Source organism: Protopterus annectens, chromosome 3.part1 (genome assembly GCF_019279795.1).
Source record: "Protopterus annectens isolate FY-2018-M chromosome 3.part1, PAN1.0, whole genome shotgun sequence".
NCBI classification, from domain to species: domain Eukaryota; kingdom Metazoa; phylum Chordata; order Ceratodontiformes; family Protopteridae; genus Protopterus; species Protopterus annectens.
In genome coordinates, this window is record NC_056732.1 from 1123477513 (window position 1) to 1123500606 (window position 23094).

General features: G+C 37.9%; 1 protein-coding gene across 1 annotated transcript in view; it reads left to right on the forward strand.

Annotated features, from left to right (window-relative positions):
- The window catches only part of LOC122797756 (transient receptor potential cation channel subfamily A member 1-like), a 1191690-nt gene that overhangs the window by 910143 nt on the left and 258453 nt on the right, over positions 1 to 23094 (forward strand). The window contains exon 18 of the mRNA XM_044066280.1: positions 20800 to 20898. Coding sequence (XP_043922215.1) covers positions 20800 to 20898 — 99 coding nt within the window. The remainder of the gene's footprint in view (positions 1 to 20799; positions 20899 to 23094) is intronic.

Genomic DNA, 23094 nt, shown 5'->3' on the forward strand with positions numbered 1-23094 from the left:
CTTTAGTTCATTCCTGGCCCTTTTTTGCATTCATTTCATTTAGTTTGTCTTCATTATTAACTCTGCAGCTCATGGCTCTGAAAACAGTCTCTGGAATCCCAGTTCTGACACCATGTAGCTTGTCTAGTCAGGATGAAGAAGACAAACATTGTACGTTCTTGTTCAAGCAGCTTTATTATATACAAACACATAAAAAAATGAAGCTAAGTAACTGTAACTTATATATAAACTAGCTAGCATACATATAGATGTTCACACTCTGGCTGTACCTCTCAAAATGGTACTGAAGCCTAGCATGTGCTTGCTATTTATATGCACGTTCAGTCCCTTGAAATGGTTCTTATAGGTACAATACACATTGTTCTACATACACTAAAAGAAAAACACTATAGCCACTACTGATTTTTTTTAGAAAAATTCTTAGCTAGCACAGGCTGCTCCATTCACCCATACTATGCTCAGGCTCTGTCCTCTGCCATACCCAATTCCAAATTCCCACCCCTTTACTCTATATTTATGTATCTGCTCCCACCTCCTACCTAGCCCACACCGAATACCTCTTTTAGTATCACTCCACTCAGTTTTCCTCTCTTCCATATTACTTCTCCCACCATTACTATACTAACCTATCCATACTCGCTCTTCCCTCCCATTACTCCTCAGATCAAATTTTCAAATTACAAAAACTATACTCCTCCCTACAAACGCTTCTCCATTTCACCTTAGCTACTACCACACCATTCTCACTAGCAACCAAATTCAACCAGACCATTAGTCTCTCACACAACTCCCTACTGTGCACAGCTTTTACCACCTCTTCCAGCCACTCTTCACTATGATGCCACAACTGTTTCTATCATCTGTTTTACTCATCCTTCAGTCCTACAACACCTCATATCATATTCCTCTACCAGATTCTGGCTTGTAGAACTTGTATTGTCAGAACACCTTTACTGTACTTTATTATTTAGTTGTATATTGCTGATGTGATTTTTGTCATATAAGTTGATTTAAGCTCTCTTTGAATTCTATGGATACTGATTTGATTATTCTTTTCTTTCACAATATGTTATTCATTTGAAGCTGAGTATGGATTCCTTAAATGTGTAGGTAATTAACTATTTGCTAATGCACAAATATCTTGTACCGTGTAATAAATGCTATGCATATTTAAATGTAAAAGCTGATAACACTGAGGATCTGTGTTCCTCGTGTCAAAAGTTGGATGATTTGTTTACCATTGTTAGAAGTAAATCTAGACTTAATGATAATGATTGCACTTGTGCAATTGGCATGACTCAAAGCACTGCTGTTTAATATATTAAAAAGTGGGCTGAGGAAATAAATAATGTTAGGCATTGAACAAACAGAACACATTTAGGAAATGAGACATCTATTTTCTGCAAAGATCATTCAACCACTATAACAACTTTGGAATCCTGGATGAGATGCAAGTATTCGGCAGTCTGAGGATCCAATTTGTTTAGAAGGAAACAAAAAAGGAAGAAGTTCACAACAAATAACAAGAAAGAAAAATAACTGATTAATCTGTGTAAAGCAAAGAGAATACATAGTAAAAAGGACACTGCTTTGTTATGTAACACACAGGTTATAGGGAATGATATTTTTATATAAAAAAACCTTCAGTCTATAGAAAAAGGCATAATTTTTGCAACATAGACTGTAGAAAAAAATAGGCAAGGGGCAGGTGAAAAGGAAGAAATCGAAACTGAATATGGAAGGATTGAAGAACATCACTGTAAGAAAAAAAAAGAGAAAGACAGATGTTGACTACATGGCTCAAGCTGTGGATTTACTATGCCAGCTGGATGAGAATCTAATAGACAATGAAAACAGTGGGATTGATAAGATTAATAGCGATGAAGATATATCCTTTGTAACAATTGATAGAGCAGAACTGACTGTATTAGAAGCTGAAGGTTCTTCAGAGATGGTCAGCAAAGATATTCTTGTAATTGGAGATTCAATTATTAAATGAACTGATACTTATATTTGCAGAGATGATAATGAACAACATATAGTATTATGCTTGCCAGGAGCAAAAATAAAAGATGTGAAACAAGCCTTGGAATGCCTTTATCTAAGGAAGTATGGATCTGTTTTTATTCATATTGGTACAAATGATGTCACCTGCAAGGATTCTCTAACTGTTAGTAGGAAACTGACAGCCCTCTTAGATAGTATAGCTTGTACTGGTGTTGGTACATATTTTACACAAACCACCTATAGAAAGGATAGTCAGGTCACTCTGAAGAAAAAGAGTTTTGGGTTAAATACCTACATGGAAAAAATGTCCTGTTTTAAAAATCGGAAATGTGTAGAACATCCAAACCGAGTTTGGTGCACACGTGTTCAGACAGGATGGTGTGCATTTGTCAAGATCAGGGAAGAGAAATTTTGCAGCAGATATTTTGCAGTATTTGACAAACACTAAGCAGGCTTTTTGCCAGGTTGAAAATTTAACAGTTCACAGACAGCAAAATTTGGTGCATCTCTGATGGTTGTTATTGCTAGGAGCATTAATAATAAAGTTTTTTATTGGAAAATTTGCTACACTCCTACAAGAATTATGTTATTGTTTGTAAAACATGGTTAAAGAACAATGACTGGACACCAGTTCTGTCAGGGTACAAATGTTTTTACTGTAACAGACATTCTAACAAAAAATTAGGTGGAGGTGTTATGATAGGGATTACAGATAGCTATGACACCTGTGATTATTAGATGTTCAGTGATAATACCAATACTATGGATTGCCTAACTGTGACAATAAAGACAACCCTGGAACATGTGACAATTATTGGAGTGTATAGACCACCAAAGTCAAGTGCAGATGACCTAGATGAATTCATAGATCACTTGCATGAAACACTGGAGGGAAGAATAATATTAGCCAGGGACTTAAATTTACCAGAAACAGACTGGAATAATATTGATTCAACAATGTTAGCAAGGACATGATTCACAGTGTATAGTCAGGAACAATTGCTTCAGATTGTAAAAAAAAAAATACCAGGGGATGGAACATACTAGACTTCAAGCCAAGTTTTACCACCATTGATGTGCAGTGATCATGGGGTTATAAAGGTTAATTTGTTGCTTGATAATTCTGCCAAATTGAAATTGAAGCCAATGCACAGAAGGTTAATTACAGATTATATGGAAGCAAAACAGTCACTATGTAAAACTAACTGGAGTGAGGTCTTCAGTGGAAAAACTGCAGATGGAATGTGAAAAGTTTTGAAAGAGAAATTGTTTGAGTGCAAAAAAAAAATGTTTAACATCAGGATCTAGGAATACAACATCAGGGGGATATATTTCCATAAAAACAAGATATCTGATTAAGGTGAGAGATAAAAAATATAATAAATAGAAGAGAGGTCGAACTACCGCTTTGAAAACTGAAATAAACAAGCTGGACAAACAGATTAAGCATAGTGTGAGACAAGATTAAGAAAAAATTTAAGAGAATTTATATAAAGATATAGAGCATAATAGGAAACCTTTTTATAGATGCATAAGATATGGAAAGAGTAAAGACATACAAATTGATAAACTATGTGCAGATTCTAAAATTTATTCTCAGACACAACAGATTATAAATATATTTACAAAATCTTATGCAAAACAGTTTGGCTCCACAAAAGGGGTTAAACGTTGTCTGAGTGGCATCCAGGAAACTCCAGATACTGGGATCAGATTAGATTATATCGAAAAAGAACTGCGCAAACTGGATCCAAGCAAAGCACAGGTAGGAGACAGAATTAGTAACAATGACCTGAGGACACTTGAGCAAGAACTTACAGTACCATTATATCTATTATTCACTAGGCCATATAAATATGGGGAGATTCCTCAAGATTGGAGACATGTGCTTATTAAGCCTGTCTTTAAGGGAAAGTGGAGTAGGACAAACCCAGAATCATATAGACCCTTAAGCCTACTTTCATATTGTGAAAAAATAATGGAGAAGGTAATATTAGATAAGGTATTGTCAAAACTGGATAGGTTGGGACTTGAAACCATATATCAGCATGCATATGTTGAAAACAGATGTATTACCACCTGTAACATGATGTTCTATAATAATATAATAACAGCTATGAATGAAAAATTGTGCTGTGCTGTAATGTATATAGATTTAACTTCAGCATTTGACAGGGTCATACACAAAACACTGATCAATAAATTAGTACAACTAGGTATTCATGTACTCTTGATAAGATGGATAGCTGCATGGCTTACAAATAGGACATAGCAAGTATGATACAACAACTGGACAGGTGACAACATTGGTTACATTCGGGGTGTCCCACAAGGCTCTGTCCTAGGCCCTTACTTGTTTAGATTGTATCTTTCAGACCTAACTTTTTCATCTGAGGTGTTCTACAGTCTATATGCAGATGACCTGAAATTGGGTAAACTGATTACATGTGTTACAGATAGAGCATGTCTGCAAAATAACTTGACTGAAATGATGATTTGGGCACAGGAGAATAATCTGTTGATAAATACATCAGCAACTAAGCATATGAGATTTGGGAGACATAAATTGAAAGGTGAATACTTACTACAACACACAGTGATTGAAACTGTAGACTCATTTAAGGACCTGGGTATATGGGTAGATTCAGCAATTAGTTTTTCTAATCCTGTCAACGAACTGGTTAATGATAGTTATAGAACTATAGGTTGCATAAAAAGATTTATAAAGTCTAGGAAATCAAAAATAATGAAGTCATTTTTGTTAGTTACATTAGACCCAGACTTGAGAAAGAGTACATTGGAAATATACCAAGGGCATCCATGGATGTGAAAATTAAAGTTATTATGAAAGACTAAAATATATATACTTATCTAGTGTCTCTTACAGATATCTAAAAAGGGATCTTATTCAGGTATATAAGGCATTTAGAGACAGCTACCTCTGGGAATGTTTGAGGTTATCAAAAAGTACTAGGCAATCATTAGACAACCTATGTAGAAGATTCTATAGGAATGTGAAGTGTAATAATTGGTTCTCTGACAGAGTAGATGATGCATGGAACAGACTACCAAATTACATTAAAGCAAATACTAGTTTAGATATTTTTAAGAACAGCCTGGACACTTATTATGGGAACAAGTGTTTTGATATATTGGCAAGCTAGAAGGGCATTAATGCCCATGCTTGAAATATTTGTATGTATGTATGTATTTCCACACATATTTTAACATCTCTCAAATCCAATTCTTTTAATATGAATATATATGCATCTTTGGTACTGCTATCAAAATTACAGTGAAACCACAGTCGGAAACTCATTCCACTTACACTTCAGTCTAGCAATTCATACTACAGGCTCTACAGTGCTATGGAGCAATCCATCCCAACCCAGTACCACCTCAACACCCATACAGCAACAGCTACTCAGAACCCATTACTACCAATGCAACAAACAGTATTAGGAAAAATAAACATAAAAATGTAACCTTAATGAACGTGTGTGTGTGTGTGTGTGTGTGTGTGTGTGTGTGTGTGTGTGTAATGAATGTATGAATATGTGTGTGCGTCTGTGTGGATTGGAGTGTGTGTGTCTTACTTCCACACACCCCTAAACTAACAAGCAAAGTCTGCAACATTGGGGGTTGGCGGAATCATTACCCACCAAGGAAAAAATCTTTAGCTACATATCTTGGGATTGGGGCTTGGCAGTTAAGGTATTTACCTCACAGACACAAGGTACAGGGTTTGATTCTCACCTTTGACAGAAACTGGCTAGGTTTAAAAAGGCCTACAAGGGCAGATATCCTATTAATGGTACATAGGGTTGAAGGAACACTAGACACCAAGGATTACTCTGAATGACATGCACAGAAGGAACTTATACTCAGTGTGGGTTGGAGGAATAATACTAGATACTTAGGACTAACTCTTAGAATTTGTGCTTTAATAGCACTTAAACACAATGTCGGTCAAGAGAAGGTAACACTGATGCCAGGGTATAACTACTATCTCATGCTCATAAAACTTAATGTTGATCTGGGGAGGGGGAACCCCTAGCCATAAGGGAAAACTCTAAAGATGTGCATCAGGAGGAACACTAATTACCAGGGTTAACTGTAAAGACATGGGTTGGGAGAAACACTAACCATCAAGGATAACCTGTACCATTCTTTCTTAACCGCAGTTACACATAACATTGGTTGACAGACCCACTTTACACCAGTGATAACTATTCCATCTCATTCCTTAATGGCACTTAAACATAACAGGATCAAGAGGTAACAATTAGTAACCAGGGAGAACTTTGAATACATGGGTTGGGGGGAGCACTAGACACCCAGGATACTTTAATTAAAAAAAAATCACGGCACAGGGAACCTTCTGACACCACAGCTACTATAAGTAGTGTGCCTTAAAGCCACTAAAAGGGATGCCAACCCTGCATGTTTCCACTCCACACCACACCCAGTCTCCAGGCGCATAATGTGAAATAAAATAAGTATGTAAAAAATATTATGTAAAGTACAATGAGGGGAAAAGTCTTTAAACCCAGCAGCCTTGCTAAAGAAACTTTAGCATTAACCTATTGTGCTAAGTGAGAAGTTAGTACAGCAGGTTTTTAACATATAATAATTATTTGAAGCATTATTCAATGCATGTATCAGTTCCTGATTTTTGAGGGAGGGGGGCAGGGAATATGTTGCATACCTTTCAACCTCATAGCACAAGAAATCAAGAGAAAGCCAAAATTAAAATTTCAACCACAAATATAGAATGCTGCTAGCATAACAGCATTTTCACTCTGTGCATGTCTGTTTGGTGTGGAAGAGTGAATGGTTGGTGCCTGTGCTAACTTGATGCAGAGGATGCCACTGTTAACTCTTGCAGGAACGTGCTGATCTGCACTTGTGGTAGTGACAGTAATTCAGAAAAGTGCATATTAGCCAATAATAAGGTCTTTCTTCTTTGCAGCTAAAGTGTCTCTGAATTGCAAAATACCACAAAGAAGAAACAAGGCCTTTTTACCACAGTCCTTAACACAAGCAGTGACATTCTTTCTGAATCCACAAGAGAGTGTTTATATAACAATTTCCTAAAAAAAGGAAAATATTTTACATGAAAATGACAGAGAAGCATACCTCTCAACTATACAGATTTTTGCAGAATGTCCAGATTTTGGCCTCATATTTTTGGTCCATTTTTCAGAAAATTGTGGTTTTCTGGCAAATTAGTAGAAAATCATTAAAGACTGAAGTTAGAAAATAATGGCAGGCATTTGAGTTTCAGACTTCATGTCCTTCAGAAAAATTAATGTTAATGCAAAACCTGTTATTCTATCAACTTTCTAACTTTGTAAAAGCAATATTTAAAAATTGTCCCTATTTTTGGGCCTTTGTCCTATTTTTATTTATGGTTTCTTGCTCTAAGAAGTTGAGAGGTATGCAGAGAATTATCTGGAAAGTTACTGACATAATAACTATGTAGAAACTTGTTATATATTTATGATTTGGAATACAAAAACTTGGCTTGTAGTGTATTCCTAGTTAAGTAGAATGCATGTATCCAGTACCACTTCCATGCAAGCTATAGGTCTCCCACTATGACCCAGGAAACCCATATCATGTACTTAAAGTTATTAGAAACACTAACCATCCAACCCACTAACATATTCATGGGTGACTTTAATTACCCCACTATTAACTGGGAATATTATACGACATCAAACATACATGCTCAGAGGTTCCTGGATTTTGTAAACACAAACTCCCTGGACCAGATAGTCAATACACCAACCAGGGGTGCAACCATACTGGATCTGGTCCTCACTAATATGTGAGAGTGCTGCACACCCCTACTGTAATGCCTTTCCTGGTAAGGTCAGAGCACAAAATGGTCTCCTTTGAACTAAAAATAAAATCTGGACCCCAGCTAAACCGGGAATATTCAGGAACTATTCTAAGGCTAACCTCCTGCTATTAAGTGAGAACCTTGCAAAATTTCAAGCCCCTATAAACCCTGAGAACACTTCTGCCTATGTAGAACTATTCATAAAAACCATCTACAAGCATGTTAGTAGCTTTATAGAGGCAGCTGTACCCACCAGGAAGAAGTACAGAACTAACTCATAAAACAAGCCACCCTGGTAGAATCACAACTTCAATTGGATGTATAACAGGGGGAAGAAAATCATGGCAAAAATTAGGAGATACAGCACCCAGCAGGATAAACGCACTCTAATTAAACTAAATAAACAACTCAAAGGACAAATAAAGTCTACCAAAGCCACATTTGAGGTAAGTTTGGCTTCCCAGGCCAAGGACACCCACAAAGCATTCTTTAGCTATGTCTGCAACCTCAAAGGCAATAAATACTCAATTGTGTTCAGAGCTCATTATAAATGGAGCCACCTACACTGAGCCAGAAGATATAGCAAACCTCCTGGCTGATAAATTCAGCTCCAACATTACTCCACTCTCCCCCTCAACCTTCCCTCAGGAAATAATATCAAATATAACTCCCTGCTATCACTAGGGAACAAGTCCTTAATGATCTCTCTAAGACCAAAAACACTGCATCAATGGGCCCAGACAATATCCCAGGATGCCTTCTAAATAGCATGAAACATGACCTGTCAGGGCCTCTGGAATTACTATTTAACTGTAGCCTCCAAACAGGCTTCATACCTCACGAATGGAGAAAGGCAACAGTAATCCTTCTGCACAAAGGTGGGCCATCTACAGACCCTGTAAACTACAGACCCATAAGTATCACTAGTCTTATATGTAAAGTCATGGAAAGAATTATTATGGAGATTATCAGAAGAGCTATAGTAAATCTCCAGAGACTGGACCCAACCCAGTTTAGTTTTGTAAAGGGTGGATCATGCCTACTCAACCTGGTGGACTTCTTTGAGAAGGTCACCAAAGCAATGGATGAAGGCAAAATCGTTCACACTGCCTACCTTGACGTGGCCAAGGGATTTGACACAATACCCCACTTGGGCTTTGTTGACAAACTCAAGAGGTTAGTTACAAATCTGTATGTCATCCATTTGATAGCCAACTGGTTCACAGACAGGACCCAGGGAAGTTAGAATTGTGGAGTCCACCTCTGCAAAGAGGCCAGTCACAAGTGGTGTCCCTCAGGGATCAGTCCTTGGACAGCTCCTTTTAGGCATTTACTTCTCAGAAATCAAGGCCAATGTCAGTGGTCTCTGGCTGACTAAATTGGAAGGTGATTGCAAATTAGGAGCTGCCATTGAATCTCACACTGACACAAATGTTCCCCAGGAGGGGCTGACACCGACAAACAACTGGTGTCCAAGTCATAAACTAAAACTCAGTGCCACGAAATGCATAGTAGTATCCTTTGGGAAGTCATCCATTCCTGGTAATTATCATATTGACAACACACCCCTTAGAGTTTGCACAGTAGTCAGGGACTTAGGGACACACATAGATAGTAATCTAGCCTGAGATCATCACATGTCTACAGTGGTGAGGAAATTATTCTATGTTGCGTAACCTATAAACAAAGGTATGGCATCTAAAGTCCAAGGAAGTTATTGTTCCACTGTATTCGGCATTTGTCAGACATATCAAGTACAATGTCCCCTTTGGTATGTACCTAACCAGGCATATCCATCAACTGGAACATCCACAGAGTTCCTCACTAAAAGAATACAGGGCATAAGTAATATGTCCTGTGCAGACTGCTAAAGGCCCTATCCCTGTATTCTGACTCCTACAGGCTTTTGAGGGTAGATTTACACCTGGCATATGGGATATTGTCACACCCTACTTTGATGGACCTCCTGCATATCCACAAAACAAACAGTACCAGAATTACCCATTCTAAAGATTTAAACCTTGCCTGTGTTATAAATAGGACCTGCTGGAGAGATAGGTGTGTATCCTAGAGACACGTAAATTTAAGGAAAGGATCACAGAACATAAATCTGAGATCAGGAGATGTGTAGACACCAATGCCCTGTATAGACACAGATTGGAGTGTGGGCAGCAACATTTGTTCAAGTTTAGGGCTATAGACTGTGTGTATCCCTCTCCTAGAGGTGGGGATATAAATAACAATTTGGAAATCAAAGAATATGGGTGGATTGTCAGACTGGTGAGTGATTCAGCGCCCGGTCTAAACAGCATGGTTAGTCTTAAACCAGTTCTGGTTAAGCTTAGTAGGTCTAGATTATGATATGTAAAATTTATATATATATATATATATATATATATATATATATATATATATATATATATATATACACATTTTTTTATATATTTTTTATTTTTTTATATACACTGTATATATATATATATATATATATATATATATATATATATATATATATATATATATATATATATATATATATATATATATATATATATATACATTTTTTATAGATATGCATAGATTTTATACATATGTTATTAATATTCATATGTTATTTTTCTATTTTATTTTATTTTTACTTTCTCATGTGATTGCGTTTGTGCACTAAGTCATGTGATCTTCTGGCTGTCGGTCATATGACTTGTTTAGACCTATATATACTGAGTAAGGACATTTGTATTTTAGTATTGATGAAGGATTGTATCCGAAAGCTCTGCTGTTTGTATTAAAGTGGTCTTTCTACTGAGAGTTTTGTTTTGTGCATTGGAGGATTGGCATTTGTTTTTTGGTATCCTAGAGACTACCCAGTCTATGGAACAGGCTCCCCATCCATGTGAAGCCGAGTTCCTCCCTAATCCAGTTCATCTGCAACTTGGACAATTGGATGGGAAAACAGAAATTCATCCCTGGTTTGGCACCTATGTCTCTGATGCAAACAGGCAACCTGTAAATGGCTTATCTCCCAGGCCCATGCTTACACTTATCAAGGGTATCTGAACTTGTCAGAGATTTGGGATGCATTGCTAGGCTTAAAAAGGCCCATGTGGTCACTAGCCTAATAAACACCTATGAACCTATGAACCTATGAAATTATATTAAAAGAAAAATATTAATAATACAACAGTATGTGCCTCTAACCGTAAATGATCTTTTCATAATGGTGGTACTGTATTATAAATGTTCATCAAAGGATTACCTGATTTATTAAGCTTCTAAATTAAGCATCTCTTAAGAAATGACCTAGGTGATGCTCAGTTTATAATTACATCTGTTTATGAAATTTCTCTAAAACATACACTTTATAAATTCATACATTACAACAAAATACACAACTTGAAATAAAATAAACTTAAATCATTTAAGTATAAATACGTTTTTGAACTATTGCACCCTTCAGTGGCAATGGGATATGTTGTAGTAGTTAAACAGGGAGACCTAGAAAATATCAGAGAAAATGTGCAGCTTAAAGCTCTGAAGACGTGATTAGACATACACCTGCCAAACAGGTGGATATTAGTTCTACAGTTGTGTTCCAATTTCCAATGTTCCAACTAAGAATTGCTACGCTTAATGTAGGTTCACTGACAGGACGCAGCTTAGAAGTGGATGACATGATGATATGGAGGAGGCTGGATATCCTATGTATCCAAGAGATGAGATGGAAGGGCAGTGCGACAAAGCCACTTGGCTTGGGATCCAGACTCTACTACTCAGGTGGTGGACAGGCTAGAAATGGTGTAGGAATTGTGGTGAGACAGAGGCTTCAGAAGTCAGTGAGGGATATCATCAGAATTAATGACAGACTCATGGCAATCAGATTCCAGTGTAATGATAGGACAGTATTCATAATCTCAGCCTATGCCCCACAGCAGGGTTGTGATAGTGAGGAAAAGAGTGCATTCAGAAAGCAGTTGCAGGACCTACTAGATAAAGCAGGACAACATGAATTGGTGTTGATAATGGCTGACTTAAATGCACATATCGGGACAGACAGAACAGGATATGAGGACTGCCTGGGTCCACATGGGTGGAGCAATAGGAATAAAGAAGGAGAAGCCATTCTAGATTTCTGTCTGGCAAATGGCTTGATAGTAGCCAACACATGGTTCAGAAAGAGAGACAGTCACAAGATCACATACAAGAGTAGCCAACATGCAACTCAGGTAGACTTCCTCCTAGTAAGGAAAAGGCACTGGGGTAGAATCCATGAGTGCAAAGTCATCCCCAGTGAAACAGTCGGTTCACAGCATAAACCAGTAGTTGCCACAATCAGCTGCAAGCAGTGGTCAGAGAAGGGTCTAAGGTCAACAGAGACCAGGCTGAAGACCTGGAAGTTGACTGGAGAGAAAGTACAGCAGTTCAAGGAATTACTCAGGGCTCTAGCACCCCAAGAAGAGGAGGAAATAGGTGGAGTTGAAGAAGAGTGGCAGCCTAAAACAGCATGTGTTAGGACTACAGAAAAGATATGTGGCCGAGCCAGGTATGGAAATAAGGTACATAAAGAAAGCTGGTGGTGGAATGCAGAAGTGCAGGAAGTAATCAAAAGAAAGAAGGAGTGCAGGAAGAAGTGGGAGATTGAAAAGACTGACCAAGCTAGGAAGGACTACCGGTTGGCTAACAAAGAAACTAAGAAAGAAGTTGCAATAGCAAAGAATAGGGCATCAGATGCACTCTATAAGCTTCTGGAAAGTAACTCAGTAAGGGGCACAAAGAAACTATACCAGGTTGCAAGGCAAAGACAGAAAGATAAAGAAGATAGTCAGACACCCTTCATAAGGGATTCCAGCAACAACCTGCTTACCAGCCCACAGGACATCAAAGGCAGATGGAAGGAGTATTTCCAGGAGCTTCTGAATGAAGAAAACCCCACAGAAGTGGTACTTCCCCAGAAACAGCCTACAATGAGAATAGAAGAGGAGCCCAGCTTAGACGAAGTAAGAGCACCACTAAGGAAAATAAAGTCAGGGAAAGCAGCAGGCTCAGATGAGGTCACAGCAGACATGATAAAGATGCTGAGTGAGCTAGGGGAGAAATGGCTCCTGAGGGTACTAATTGCAGTGTGGAGAGAAAGGTGTATTCCAGATGACTGGAGAATAAGCATACTTGTGCCAGTGTACAAGAACAAAGGGGACATCCACAACTGTGGACAGTACAGAGGCATCAAACTCCTACCACATTGCATGAAAGTTCTGGAGAGGGTGATTGATAAACGGATACGCAGAATAGTAGAATGTAATATGGGAGATGAACAGTTCGGATTCAGATCAGGATGCAGCACAATTGACCCAATATTTGCATTGAGACAGATACTTGAGAAGAAACTAGAGAAGAGGAGCGAGTCAAACTGGGCTTTCCTAGACTTGGATAAAGCATATGACAAGGTCCCAAGAAAGCTGATTTGGGCAGTACTGCCGTGGTTTGAAGTCCCAGAAACATTGGTAGAATTAGTACAGGCTATGCACAAGGACACAGTGACTCAAGTACGAACAGTGTTTGGCCTCACTTAGGGGTTCCCAGTGGGAGTGGGTGTACACCAGGGTTCAGCTCTGAGCCCAGTGCTGTTCATACTGGTAATGGACTACATCAGCAAACAGGTTGGAGGGGTCAGAGCAACAAAGCAGCTGTATGCAGACGATGTGGCAGTACAGGCAGACTCTGATCTAGAACTTCAGCAAAGTATAGGAGAATGGAATGCAAATCTGAAGGCACATGGGATGAAACTAAGCACAGATAAGACAGTGGTAATGGCAGCAGATTGGGGAAATCAGAAGAAGCTGAGAATAGAGATAGAAGGGTAGATAGTGGAACAGGTAAACAGCTTCAAGTATCTGGGAGGGGTGGTTGAGGAGAAGGGTAGTCTGAATGAAGAGGTCAAAGCTAGAATCAGGGGGGCTGCAGCCAACTGGCATAGAGTATCAGGTGTAGTATATGACAGAAGAATGCCAAAGAAGCTGAAAAGTAAGGTGTACAAGACAGTGCTGCGACCAGTACTACTGTATGGTACAGAAACCTGGGCAGTAAAGGCAGAACAGTTGAAGAAGCTAGAGGTGATGGAAATGAAGTGCCTGAGAAAGGTGGTAGGATACACACTGCAGGACAGGCGAAGAAATGAGGACAAAAGAGCAGAAGCCAGAGTAGCTCCAATTGCAGAAAAGATAAAAAAAAACAGATTACGATGGTATGGGCACATGTGTAGAAAAGCAGAAGACAATCTGGTGAGGGAGATTTGGGACAGACAGGAAGAAGGTAAGAGGAAGCGAGGGCATCCAGCAAAGAGGTGGATGGACTGTGTGAAAGAAGATCTGTGACAGTCAGGCATGAGTGTTGAAGAAGGCAGGAGAGTGGCACTGAATCGAGAGAGGTGGCGACAGTTAATACGATACCCCGACCCCATGTAAATGGGAAAAAGGGGATGATGATGATGATGATGATGAGTTGTGTTCCAATTTGTGTGAATTATTTCCATTACTGCATAAGAGAACATGGTCTTCATTAACCTGGCAGTAGCTGCAAATGCCAATACTGTTTATTTGTTCCTTCATTGCAGTCTTACTTTTACAGTACTATTTTGAGAAAAATAAAGATTTTAAATGCATAAGTAAAGGCTTCACCAATCACCAGATACTAAACATATGCACAAATTCAGATAAGTTAACCACAAGGTGTACACCTGGTGATAACTTATTTTTGTATTCAGAGATCTACTGCAGTGCTTTTGCAAAAATACATGCAATGTAGTGGTCATCTGTCTCTGTGGCCACACTAGATCCTAAGCAGACAGTCTGTTGGAGAGGTATATGCTTATTAGCCATATACTTTCCCAAGAACTTTCTATGGTAAGGTAGCTGAGTGACTCAGAGACTCGCCGAGCTGTGTAAAGTTACACAGCCACTCCTGGCCATGTCGAAGATGTAAGTGCTGAAGGGTTTTGCAATCAGATAGTGTTTGTGCATGTGTGTGTGTGTGTGTGTGTGTGTGTGTGTGTGTGTGTGTGTGTGTGTGTGTGTGTGTGTGCATATGTGTGTGCTTTCTGTATGTGTCTGCGTGTGTTTTTGTGAAGTGCTGCAGGTGTGAGGTCTCAGTATGTCAGTTAATAGTTAAAGGGCAGGTTTGTGTGTGTGTGTGTGTGTGTGTGTGTGTGTGTGTGTGTGTGTGTGTGTGTGTGTGTGTGTGTGTGTGTGTGTGTGTGTGTGTGTGTGTGTGTGTGTGTGTGTGTGTGTGTGTGTGTGTGTGTGTGAGAGAGTGTGTGTGTGTGTGTGTGTGTGTGTGTGTGTGTGTGTGTGTGTGTGTGTGTGTGTGTGTGTGTGTGTGTGTGCGTGTATGGGTGAATTGGTTAATCTGTCCCTGAGTGCAATTGATTAAAGTGGGGGCTGTCTAAGTGTATGGGTGCATCTCTGTGAAAAGCCTGCAACATTGGGTTACTGGGAACCAAGTGGATAGCCTGATGCCATAGGTGGATGGAAACCAAGCCTCTAGGGATAACATTAGATTATTGTTCCTTAATGACACTTAAACCTAGTGGTGATCAGTAGGAGTAAACACTAGACTTGAGGGAACATGTCTATTATCCTGTGCTTTAACAGCTCTTAAAACTAGTGATGCTGATGAGATCAGTAGACACCAGGGATCACCCTGAAGACAAGGGACAAGGGATGATGGGACACTAGCCATCAGGAATTCACTTGCATCTCTTATCTTAAAGGTACTTACACATAATGTGGCTGTGGACTGCAGACCATTTCAAAGCTCTGTCCCTCTATTCTGTCTCCTATAGGCTGTTAAGGGCAGCTCTGTGTCTGGCATATCAGACATTGCAGACTCCACCCTGATGGACCTCCTGCATATCCACAGAATAAACAGCACCAGAAGTATCCATTCTAAAGACTTAAACCTTGCCTGTGATATAAATAGAACCTGCTGAAGAGACAGGTTTGCATCTCAGGAACAGGCAACCCATACATGTGAAGCAGAGTTCCTCTCTAACAATAAATTCATGTCTGATTTGGTGCCTATGTCTTTAATAGGCACAAACAGTTGGTAAATCGTTTATCTTCCATGTCCCTGCTTATAAATATTTCATCTCCTAAACCTCTGCTTACACTTATCAAGGGCAACAGAACTTGTCAGAGATATGTGATACATGGCTAGGCTTAAAATGGTTCTAGTGGTCATTTGCCTAGTACGCACCTATGAACCTATAAACCTATGGGGAACACTAGACACCAGGCATATTCTATATACTGTGCCTTAAAGGCACTTACTTAAAAAGGAGAGGAGCAAGGGACCACTAGACACTTGAGATACTATAAGCAGCATGGCTCAAAGGCACTAAAAAGTATGGCAACCCTGCACCCTCACATCTCATATATTAGTCCTCAATGCCACCACAAGACACCAGAGATATAATGCAAGACAAAAAGAAGACTTTGAAAAAAGAAACCTACCTGAGGAGAAAAAAAAACTTTCAATTCTGCAGCCTTGTTGCAGGAAACATCAGCATTGACCTACTGTGTTTGATAAGTTAGGGCAGCAAGGATTTTTAACATAAACTAAGGACCTTTAGAATTATTCAGTACCTGAAGCAGATCCTAAGTTATGAGGGAGAAGAGCAAGGAATGTAAGGCATACCTCTCAACCCCATACAACAAGAAAACTAATGGTGGGCTAGTCATAAAGTATTCCTCATGCAAACTTAAAAAGTATAATAGCTTTTGCACTACATTGCATTTACTGAAGTATATAAATTATGAAACTCTATTGTCTGGCATGCATTACTGGCTGTAATAATCCATAATTTACAAGGACAAGAAAAGGGAAAGAGAGGGACAGGTATGGGGTAAGTAGTGTGTGTGCATCTGTGTGATCTGTGTGTGTGTGTGTGTGTGTGTGTGTGTGTGTGTGTGTGTGTGTGTGTGTGTGTGTGTGTGTGTGTGTATATTTTGTGTGAGTAAATTATGGGGGGGGAGTACCTCTGCTAACACAATGCATCAGCCATCACTACTAACCACTGCAGGAAAGTGCTGATCTGCACTCACAGTAGTTAACAGTGCTTCAGAGGCATGTAAACTAGCTGATAATGAGGTCTTTCCTTAGTAAAGTTGATGTGTGTATGAATTTGTTAGTACTGCAGCGGGGAAACAGGACCTTTTTATCAAAGCCCTTAATGCAAGTGCTGTTTCTTTCTAAATTCCTGGGATTGTATTGTTGTCTATAAATGCATTGTTTTTACTTTATTGTAACTATATGTGACTATCTATCTATCTATCTATATATATATATATATATATATATATATATATATATATATACACACACACACATATATACATATATCACACACATGCGTGCACACACACACACACACACACACACACACACACACACACACACACACACACACACAGTCACAAATTCCTATATGCTACATGTGCAGTGCTCATCGAAAGGCATAAAAAATATACTTATTTTATCCTGCCTTCTTTGTTTATTACTTATAGTGGGGTCTATATTATTTCCTTGAAGAGGCATATCATCGAATGCCTCTTCATTGACACTTAAACCAAGAACTGTGAAAACAACAGCAAATGGTCACATCAGCAATTTCTTTCCCTGGGAAAGAAATCGCTTGGCCATCCTGATCAGTTTGCCATTTTCCCTGCTGTAGCGCGATCTCAGAGTTGGTATATTTAGTTGGGGTGTGTGTGGGGGGCACAGCCCCCCATGTTGGGAGGTGTGGGGGCAAAACCCCAAAATGTGTAATGTTTGTGGTGATGTGTTGGTATTTGTAAGCCAAGTGATTTCTTTCCCAAGGATAGAAATCATTGATGTGGATGTTCAATGTTTTCAAAGTTCGCAGTTTAGGGGTCGATGAAGAGGCGTTCGGTGGAATGCCTCTTTGAGGAAATAATATAGACCCCTTATAGCAACTAATCTTTTTCATTTATTACTCATAGCAGATGGCTGCATTTTTCCCAACCTGAAGCATGGACAAATTAAAGCACCAGCAACTTCACCTGTGATAATTCACTATAATGGAAGGCTTCTACAGTGAACTTGGTGTTTTCAAGTGTCGCTTTCTCACCCACTATTTACCAAGTAGCCTAATTTCCCAATTTTGTACAATGGTTTTGTAAGTAATAGTTACTTGTTACATGGGAAGTAAGGAGTAAAGCAGTTGGCATTCTTTGAGATATTATTACAGTTCAGTTTAATGCACTGTACGGAATGTATATTATTTTTAAGCAAAACTACATTGATGAAATTTTAGAAATTGGGTTTCAAATCTGTTTGGGATCCTATCAAGAAAGGAAGCATAACTTGATTCAGAACACTAATATGCCAAACTCAGTTTTCTTTTTTCTTCTTCTTGCAATTCTGTTTGCAAAATAGGCTAAATTGGCTATTCATGTTGAAACTGATTTATAGATTTTGAGTTTATTAATTTTTAAACCAACACTCTAAAAAGAAACACAACCAAAATGTTTACCTGTTTTTTTTTTTGTTTTAGTTATAGGCTGATTTCTGAGGCATACACTGCCACAAAGTATCTGTAATTGGTCAGTAAAACAATGGTCTCTGATGGAAGGGATGATGTCTATTATCACCTGATAAGAGTTGATCACTGATCTGGAATGGCAGGGCTAGTATGTATTTATAAGAAGCAAGTCAAAGAGCATCACTGTGACCTTTATTTGTTTTATTTTTTTATTTATTTTTATCATTAGCAGGCAAAGTTTATGTGGTTAAACAAATGGATGTAATTGATGGGTACAGAATCAGACTTTGGATGGAAGTTACTGATCAATTTGCCTTTTTATCATGTTTAAACAGTTAATCTGTTGAGCTTTTCTAGACAGGTATATATTACTGAAGCTGATACTTTTTATGATTAAAGTCAAAATGTATAGAGTAAACAAAGTAACTACAGATATTGAGTATAAGAGTTGTCTGTGGATGAAATTTACTGTCTCCTACATTTATTTGATCACATTTAAAGACCCATTGATCTAGTCTGGTAGTACACATTGAAATAGATAGCTTGGACAATAATTTTGTGTGTAATCAGACATCTGATTTGTGCACTGTCATTTAAGTGTCTATAACTACTGGGCATAGAGGGAGACATTGTATGAAAGTGATGACTTCTGCTGTCTTTTTTGTTGCAGTTAAGTTGCTATGGATTTAGCTTGTCAGGGATATTGGGTATTTGTGTGAAACATGTTGAAATACATTTCTTTCACATCCATTTTGATTTTCTTCATAACACACACACACACACACACACACACACACACATATATATATATATATATATATATATATATATATATATATATATATATGGGTTCATATGAGATAAACAACACGTTGTTCCATCGACAGCCGGCAGATGGACTTCAATTTACCGAAACGTCATAACAACGAAAACTAACATAAACGAAACTCACTCAACCGACAAGTCTAAACTACATACTAGCACTAAACAACACATACCTGCAAAGTACAATCACTACCACAGAAACACATACACAACTACATACATACTCGCGCTGCTACCTACGATATACACCTCATACACTCCACACCACAACAACAATAATTAAAAAACAAAACGGATCCCCACTCCAAACACCACACACACAACACAAGCAAACCAAACTCCTACCAAAGCAACACTAAACCTGACATACACACCTATCGACAACCCTGACCCAAACCCTAACCCTAAGGTCCGTCACTCTAGACACTCACCTAACCCACGCCTAACCCTAACTCACTTAACCCACCCTAACCCAAAAGATATCAGTACTACACACTTACCCGACCGAGCCCTAACCTAACTCACTTAACCCACCCCATCCCCACAAACCGTGAACATCGACACTTACCTTACTCGCACCCTAACGTCCGTCACTACTGCATACATACACATCCCTTACACATTTCGCACCTCCGCATCAGTGTCGGTTGACTGACTTTCGTTGATTTAAGTTTTCGCCTTTGACGTTTAGTTAACTGACGCTCGTTGATTTCAGGTTTCGTTCCTTTGACGTTCGGTTACTTGAAGTCCATCTGCCGGCTGTCGATGAAACAACGTGTCGTTTAACTCATAGGAACCCATATATATATATATATATATATATATATATATATATATATATATATATATATATATATATATATATATATATTATTTTTTTGTCTTGGCATGCCTTGTCAGACAGCTACTGTCCAAAGAACACACATGGCAAGAAACAAAATACTGTACTGCTACTGCAGGGCACAAGGAAGCATTGCTTCACTAAAAGTCTAGTGGAAGATATAGACTCTCTGAAGCAGTAATAGTTGTAAAGACAGACTAAATTCAAGAGCACATTACACAAAATCCTTATCTATGTGCAGATCCCTGTAAGGCAGAAACTGCATTTATCAGCAATTCAGGTTTGGTGTTGGATAGTTAGAAAGTTACATTTGAATGGAGAACAGGGACAACATAAAAAATAAATACTGTATAAGAGAAGCACAAGGACATGGAAATAAAACTGTAGTGAAATATGACCTACCGTTTATTGTCTTTTATTTCCAAATGCATCATTTTATATTTCTCATAATGACTAAACAAACAGATTTTGAAAATACTTCTGTGTTATGTGTTTTTTAAGAATTTCTCCTGTTGGTCACAAATGCCTCTGATTTGCAACCTTTGTTGTTTAGAATAAATAATGTCAATACAGGGTGAACAAATTATTTACTTACCACTGCAATCTGCTCTTTTTGTTTCTGTTTAAATATATGAATTACTGGCATTTTACAGATGGGTGTTACTTAACAAGATACAGCCATGCAGTGCTCTAAACCATTAACTGTTTAGTATTTTCTTTCAGACCATTTATGATTTTACGTATCTACAGTGCCCACTGAAGCTGCAGCAATTAGCCAAAGAAGATAAAGAAGTTGAATATGAGCCTCTGGCTGCTCTTAATGTAAGTTACAATGATTACTTCTAATAATTTCTAAAATTGTAGTTCTCAGCATAGTGCATCTTTCTGTTTGCTACATCAGGACACTATTATTTCTAAGATTTTTAAGTTATATTTGCAGAACTTCAATGAAAAAATATCAGCATACATACTTCTCCTAAACTGTATTGTCATTTTTGTATTACATTTATTGCTATGCATTACCTCTCTGGGAACTGACACTGCTCTGAGACTGCTGCTGTTTCTTGACTGTTTTAGAATTCTTCATTTAAATTTGCATCTTGCATTTCTTCTTGACTTTTTTACTGCAGTTTGTTTTGTTTTCATTTTTTTTCTTGAAGTTTTAATCTTGGCTAAGGCCTCTTAGCAAATATGTATTTTCCATTATCTAACATTTGTACAACATCATGGTGACTCTAGTCAATGCTGGTAGTCTAAATAGAAAAATGTCAGAACTTAAGACCTTCCTCCAACTTGAACCAGACCTCTCGACTATCCCTATTTTTGAGGCCTGTTCCTATGTTCAGGCCTGATTTACTCACGCACATGATGCCCCTACTTCCCTACTTTTGGAGGTATGTTTCTGTCTTCAGGATTGATTTACCTTTTCACACAATTTACTAAATCTTTCATTATCCCATGTGACTTCTCAAGCTGCCCAGTACACAGAAAATGATACTACATAGCCAATGTACTTGTGGCAGCAATAATTTTAAGAAAGAGGGCACTCATCCTACATCTCCGGTTTTCTGAATCAGAAATAAATGATCTTGTGTGGTAGAATTTTGCAGTACAGTTAATTAATGTCTTTAGGTTTCACATTGTCTTTCGATAATGTGCTTATATTTTTTAAATCATTTTGTCATTGCCTGTTTTTAAACATGTTTCTAAGTAGTGTCATGCATGAAGCGTGAAGAGTTATGTGGTATTTAGTATCCAAATGTCATGCTAATTAGATGTCAAGATTTTTAACTGGATATTCCAACTTTTCAAGGGCTTTTGCTCTTGTTTCATTGCCTGCAGGTTGAGAAGTGGGACTTGAATATGAGTATTTGCTTGGTTATTGAGACATGGTTTCAATACAATTACAGCACTCCCTCTATACCTGTGTTTAATATCGGTCATTCTTTTGGGCCCTTGGGAACTACAAAAGAATGTATTTGTAATTGGAAGATACCATTACTTCATGTCAATCTTTCCATGACATCTATCTATAGCTCTTGAAGATCCAAATCATGCTTCCCAAATCCAACTATTGATTCATTGTTAGATGCAGATTATTATTATTATTAGTTTAAGGGTGTGCACACTTATGCAACCAGCTTATTGTCCAGGTTATAGGTCACATTAAAGGTGAGAAAAGTTTAGAAATTATTTATTGTGTTCTCATTTTTTTATATCACAAAAACCTGGCATTTTAACAGGGATGTGTACACTTTTTATCTCCACTGTATATAGACAAGTTAGTTTCCGTCTGTCCTTAATATAATGGTGAATTCAGGAAAATAGTCTCTGTTGGAACACCCATATTTAAAAAAATTATAACAACAAAGGAAAATAATATAAAGTTGACAGAAATCTCTTTCCTCATATCTCAGGACTACACTGAAATATGCCTGCAAAGAACTTGTAAGCAGAGTATGAGCTTAGAATCACCATATATATATATATATATATATATATATATATATATATATATATATATTTATACACACACACCAAAGGAAACAGCAAATCTTTTGTCAGTAATGTCAGGAAATTAAGGAATGATGTCCGATAATGTACTGACGTCATCCATAATACCATCACACATTTTCATCACATGGATATAAGAAATATATATATATATATATATATATATATATATATATATATATATATATATATATATATATTAATTAAGATGTTTAATACAAATTTTATCCCATTTGCTCTCATGATTGCCCACAATACTCTTGAAAATGTTTATCTCCCCTGAAATTTCCATAGAACAAGCCATAGAATTCCTGTCAGATACTAAAAATAACACTTTTGTGTGACCAGACAACATTCCAGGCTTCCTCTTCATCACCATCAAGGATGCACTATCCAAGCCTCTACATAAACTCTTCAGCCTCATCCTATCTATGGTGATTGTGCGTCATGCTTGAAAATGGCAAATGTGTCTCCCCACACAAGGGTGGCCCTGTATAGACTTGG